Genomic DNA, 5,534 nt, shown 5'->3' on the forward strand with positions numbered 1-5,534 from the left:
ATTTGTTTCTGTTTCTGTGAAGAATGTCATTGGAATTTTTATAAGGATTGTAATAAATCTGTAGATCTCCTTGGGTAGTATGGTTATTTTAACAATATCAATTATTCTAATCCTTGAACACAAGATATTGTTCCATATATTTGTGTCTTCCTCAGTTTCTTTCATCAAAGTTATATAGTTTTCAGGGTAGAAATCTTTCACCTCCTTGGTTTATTCCTAGTTATCTTTCGTTTGTAGCTATTGTAAATGGAATTGTTTGCCTTATATCTTTTACAGATAATTCACTGCTAGCATATACAAGTGTTGCTGATTTTTGTATGTTAGTGTGCAAATAAATAGAATAACTTGACTTCTTCCTTCTCTATTACCCCATTATTTTAAATGTTATTCATTGATACACTTAATCCATAGGTTGAGGTTTTCCTACTGAAGAGGCGATCAACATTCTTAGTTTGGGTGAGAAATAAGTATACTACATTGTGAGGCACCTCTAAGCCTTGGAAGAAGGGATATATTAATTTTGCCTGAGTCCCTGGCTGGGCAGTCTCTATTGCTTCTGCCCATTTCAGGATGTCATTTTCCATCCTTCCCATTGTATTGTGAACCACTCAATTATCATTTCAATATGTTTATTTGCAAAATTAGAAACCTAGCGTTTGTCTTTAGTTTGCAATTAAGAGCCCTGAATGTGGAATCACTGGGTCTCCAATTTCCAATGCTAGCATTTATTCAACTTATGCCAAGATCATATCCTATTTCCTTCCAGTAGATATGACATCACTTTGGATTCATAATCTCTGGTCAAAAAATTCAACTCAATTATCTAGGTATTTCCTAATTGTTTCCCACCATTAGGCACCAGAGGAGACACAGAAAAGAACTCTGAAAATGCTGACCATTTCACTGGGGATGACACATAGTGCAAGCAACTCCCTCCCTGTGAGGAGCAATAATCAACTAATTACAGATAGGAAATCATGCGTGGGAAGAGCACGCAAAGACAAAACAAGGGAAAAAAGCAGAGCTGTCTGTCTATTCCCCATTTACCTCATCAAAACTGGGATCTAAAAGTTACTGTTTGTCTTGAGGAAGACACTTGAGGGATATTATCCCAAAGGGATGAGAAGGACCTGAATGTCCCAGGTGAGCCCAGCACAATGATTCTATTAACTGTGAAGCTTAGAGGAAGAGTTTATTCTGAAAAATACCTAAGAGCTGCTGAGTCTCCACCTGCAACTCTGCTAAAGATAAGGAAAGCCATTGGGTCTAGAAACCAGTAACTTCCTGAGATTTTTACCATCATTCAGAGGTGAGTCTCTTCAGAATCCAGCATTGGTCTTGACCAGCTAGGCAGCCACCTTAAGAACTCAGAACAATTTGTGCAGGAGTACTGGTAAGTGGGAAAGGTAGAACGGAAAGGAGAGATCAGGGATTGTCACTCAGAACATACAATTCCCCTCTCTAGTCAAGCCCAAACCAGCCTAGGACTTGTTAACCACAGTCCAGTCTGTATCTTCAATATAGATGCCTGCTAGTTATTTAGCTCATTTCAGTTTTATTGTGGATTCTCCCTTCTGCATCTGTTTTCCCTTCTCTCTGATTTGTAAGCCAAGCTTTTCAGGAGGAAAGAGACTTCAGATCTCTGCTTCAATCTCCAATGCCTTTCAGTTTTCTGGAATTCCAGAGATAGTTTCCTCTTTTCTGGCCTCTGAATGGAAAGAAAATCTTTGAAAGACAAGTGATTTTGAAGATAGGTAGAAGAGAGGGATAAAATGAGAAGGAGACATTGTGAAGAGAGTAGAAAGAGGAACCAACATCTCTTTGATCCCAAGCTGATATTATTTTCAATAAGTCACAACGAAAATCATACTAGCTCCAATCTCCCTTCCCTACTCCTAGATGACACCTTGTGATATCCATTTACCTTTCTGGCCACTTAAGGTTTTAAAAATGTTTAAATTTGGCTGGGCACGGTGGCTCACGCCTGTAATCCCAGCATTTTGGGAGGCCGAGAGGGGTGGATCACGAGGTCAGGAGATCGAGACCAGCCTCACGAGGTCAGGAGATCGAGACCAGCCTGGCTAACACGGTGAAACCCTGTCTCTACTAAAAATACAAAAATTAGCTGGGCGTGGTGGCGGGCGCCTGTAGTCCCAGCTACTCGGGAGGCTGAGGCAGGAGAATGGCGTGAACCTGGGAGGTGGAGCTTGCAGTGAGTGGAGATGGCGCCACTGCACTCCAGCCTGGGCAACAGAGTGAGACTCAGGCTAAAAAAAAAAAAAAAAAAAAAGTTTAAATTTGATACTGAAAATCCATTTCCAGGTATTAAAAAACCAAGTCCAGCCCAATTTTAAACTTCAGCTTCACTATCAATTCAAAGCATGGGTCCTCCCTTTTGACCTCAGATCTGATGTGTAGCTTGGGTTGTACAGCGGAAAGGTGGGAGCATATGTTCTTTCTTTGCTCTGTTGCCATAGATACTAGCAGCTGGTGCCTTATATGTGGCAGGCCTGGTGTTTCTTGAGATCATTTTGAGGTTCGTCAGAGGCTCCCTTTTGGAGACTGCCCTATTATGCGGTCCCCTGACAAGCACAATGAATTATGTTCCTGATCTCTTTAAGATCTCTGTTTCTTAAGAGAGCCACCTCATTATTGCTAAAGCCTCCTCTGCCCCGATAGGCTGTTTCTGGATTGGAATCTCAACAAGGTGACTTGACTGCAATGACCTCCTATAGCATCATGTGTCCTATGGGAAATTCACATATTTATGCCATGCCATGGGTGAAAATGCAGTATTGCCGTACTAACCACCATCTTTTCCCCCTACCCCTGCCATCATGACCTGATCCAGTGACCCCTTCACCTTTAGAAGTGAGAGGCAAACAGAAATCTTTAAGTGTATGTGTGCCCCCTAAATTTTCTTGACGCTAATATGTAGCCACAGATGAAGTAAAACCCTCGTTGCTCCTTCTTGTACTCATTCCTCAAAAGCACTTGTTCTGGATTAGTGGGATGAAGCACCCACACAATGGTGTACACTCCCATAGCCATTCCTAACCCTCAGTTGTGTTTACTTTCCCAGTCTCTTCACTTCCACAAGACTTGAAATTGTTTTTCTCTTAAATTTAAAGGATAAAGTTGAACGAGGGGAACAGTTTGGTCACTTTTAAGTAATTGCTGCACGTGTATATAACATCTTTAGAATATAGGGTATGCCTCACCTACGATCCTCATTTGGGAGATTGAAACTACATTTAAAACCAACTGGAAAAGTCACATTCAGAATCCTGTTAGAGTTTAAAACATGTTCATTGAGAAGTATCTGCCATGTCCTGTCTTTTTCCATGACATTTTCCAAATCTCTACACTGCTGAAATACTTCCTCATTAAGTAGCACTTCCACTTAATAAGCAGAAGAAACTTTATTGCCCATCAGCCAAAAGGAAGTGCTTCACTGCAAAGACTGCAGTCAAATGACACCATGCTAAGTTTTCTTGTAGGAGTATGAAGACTTTGTGTTCCTTTCTTCAGATCAGCAGAAACATGCATCAAGGAAACCAAACCACCATCACTGAATTCATTCTCCTAGGACTCTCCAACCAGGCTGAACATCAAAACCTCCTCTTTGTGCTTTTCCTGGGTATGTACCTGGTCACTGTGGTTGGGAATGGGCTCATCATTCTGGCCATCAGCTTGGATACGTACCTTCACACCCCCATGTATCTCTTCCTTGCCAATCTATCCTTTGCTGATATTTCCTCCATTTCCAACTCAGTCCCCAAAATGCTGGTGAATATTCACACCAACAGCCAATCCATCTCTTATGAGAGCTGCATCGCACGGATGTACTTTTCTATTGTGTTTGTCGTCACTGACAATTTGCTCTTGGGGACCATGGCCTACGACCGCTTTGTGGCGATCTGCCACCCTCTGAATTACATAACTCTCATGCGACCCAGGTTCTGCATTTTGCTCACTGTCATCTCGTGGCTCCTGAGTAATATTATAGCTCTGACGCACACCCTTCTGCTCATTCAATTGCTCTTCTGTGACGACAACACCCTCCCACACTTCTTCTGTGACTTGGCCCCTCTTCTCAAACTGTCCTGTTCAGGCACAATGATCAATGAGCTTGTGTTGTTTATTGTGGGTTTATCAGTTATCATCTTCCCCTTTGCACTCATCTTCTTCTCCTATGTCTGCATCATCAGAGCTGTCCTGAGAATATCATCCACACAGGGAAAGTGGAAAGCCTTCTCCACTTGTGGCTCTCACCTGACTGTTGTATTACTGTTCTACGGAACCATTGTAGGTGTGTACTTTTTCCCCTCCTCCACTCACCCTGAGGACACTGATAAGATTGGTGCTGTCCTATTCACTGTGGTGACACCCATGATGAACCCCTTCATCTACAGCTTGAGGAATAAGGATATGAAAGGTGCCCTGAGAAAGCTCATCAATAGAAAACTTTCTTCCCTTTGATGCCCTGGACATCTACATTCTTCTAGTCCACACAATCAGATAAATGATTCAACCCAGAGTGTATGGCACAGTTATGATGGTTCAACTTTTGATGAACTTGCAGATATCTGTCTCCTATTCCAACTGCTGAGGGAGTTGGAGCTTTTCCACTTAGCTCTTGTCTTGGAAGCAAAACCGGTAACCACCATGGTAAGTCACAAGAACAACATGCATCCTTAGAGAGTAGATTGGTGGTAACCAGGGCACAGGAGAAGAGAAGTGGAGTGGAGTTGAATAGAGGTTGATTAATGGGTACAACAATGCAGTTAGATAGACTAAATAGGACCTAATGTTTGATAAATCATTATGGGGGACTATGGTAAACAACAATTTGTTATATATTTCAAAATAGCTAAAAGAGAATAATTCCAATGTTCCCAGCATAAAGAAAAGATAAATGTTTCAGGTGATGGATATCCTAATCCCCTAATTTGATTATTACACATTATATGAATATATCAAACTATCAAATGTTCCCCAAGAATATGGGGGACAATTTATCAATAAAAATACTTGTATGAATAAATACAAAATTTACGTATAAAAAATAGAGATTAATTTTAAAACACACACCTTAATTACAATCTATATTATTACAAACTTTGATACAAATTATTTAAAACCTATATTATATCACAGGTGCATATAGTGCCTACAGTCTAGCTTTTTTAGCTTTGAAGACAATTACTACTTCTTTCTTTAATCTACATTTCTTTAGGTCAGCTTTTCTCAGAGCTGACCTAAAACTTTGACCTTTGCTTTGTTAAGGTACTATTCAGTGAGATGTTTAATGGTTGCAACAACAAAGATTCCCATGGTCAAATAATTTTTGGCAACTCTGAGTTATATGAAGCAAAATGTATTAACTGGACAACTTCCCAGAACCTTTAGTGTCATGTAAATCTCCAAGAGGGTAAGATGGTACACAGCATTTCTCAAGACTAAACTTGAGATAATTGAAATTCAATTTTTTCCATCATACAGAACCTGATTCATCACAGAGTTGTTCATGG

The 5,534-nt window shown here is 40.5% G+C and overlaps 1 protein-coding gene across 1 annotated transcript; it reads left to right on the forward strand.

Moving 5' to 3' along the window:
• Positions 1 to 3,543: 3,543 nt before the first annotated feature.
• Positions 3,544 to 4,482, forward strand: LOC105496083 (olfactory receptor family 1 subfamily S member 1). The gene has a single exon (XM_011766148.2). It carries the CDS (start codon positions 3,544 to 3,546, stop codon positions 4,480 to 4,482), a length of 939 nt encoding a protein of 312 aa, XP_011764450.2.
• Positions 4,483 to 5,534: the final 1,052 nt, after the last annotated feature.

This window comes from Macaca nemestrina, chromosome 12 (genome assembly GCF_043159975.1).
Source record: "Macaca nemestrina isolate mMacNem1 chromosome 12, mMacNem.hap1, whole genome shotgun sequence".
NCBI classification, from domain to species: Eukaryota; Metazoa; Chordata; class Mammalia; order Primates; family Cercopithecidae; genus Macaca; species Macaca nemestrina.

Bases quoted from the DNA above. Each gene is read 5' to 3' on its own strand.
- LOC105496083 (XM_011766148.2), top strand. From the start codon at position 3,544: ATGCATCAAGGAAACCAAACCACCATCACTGAATTCATTCTCCTAGGA.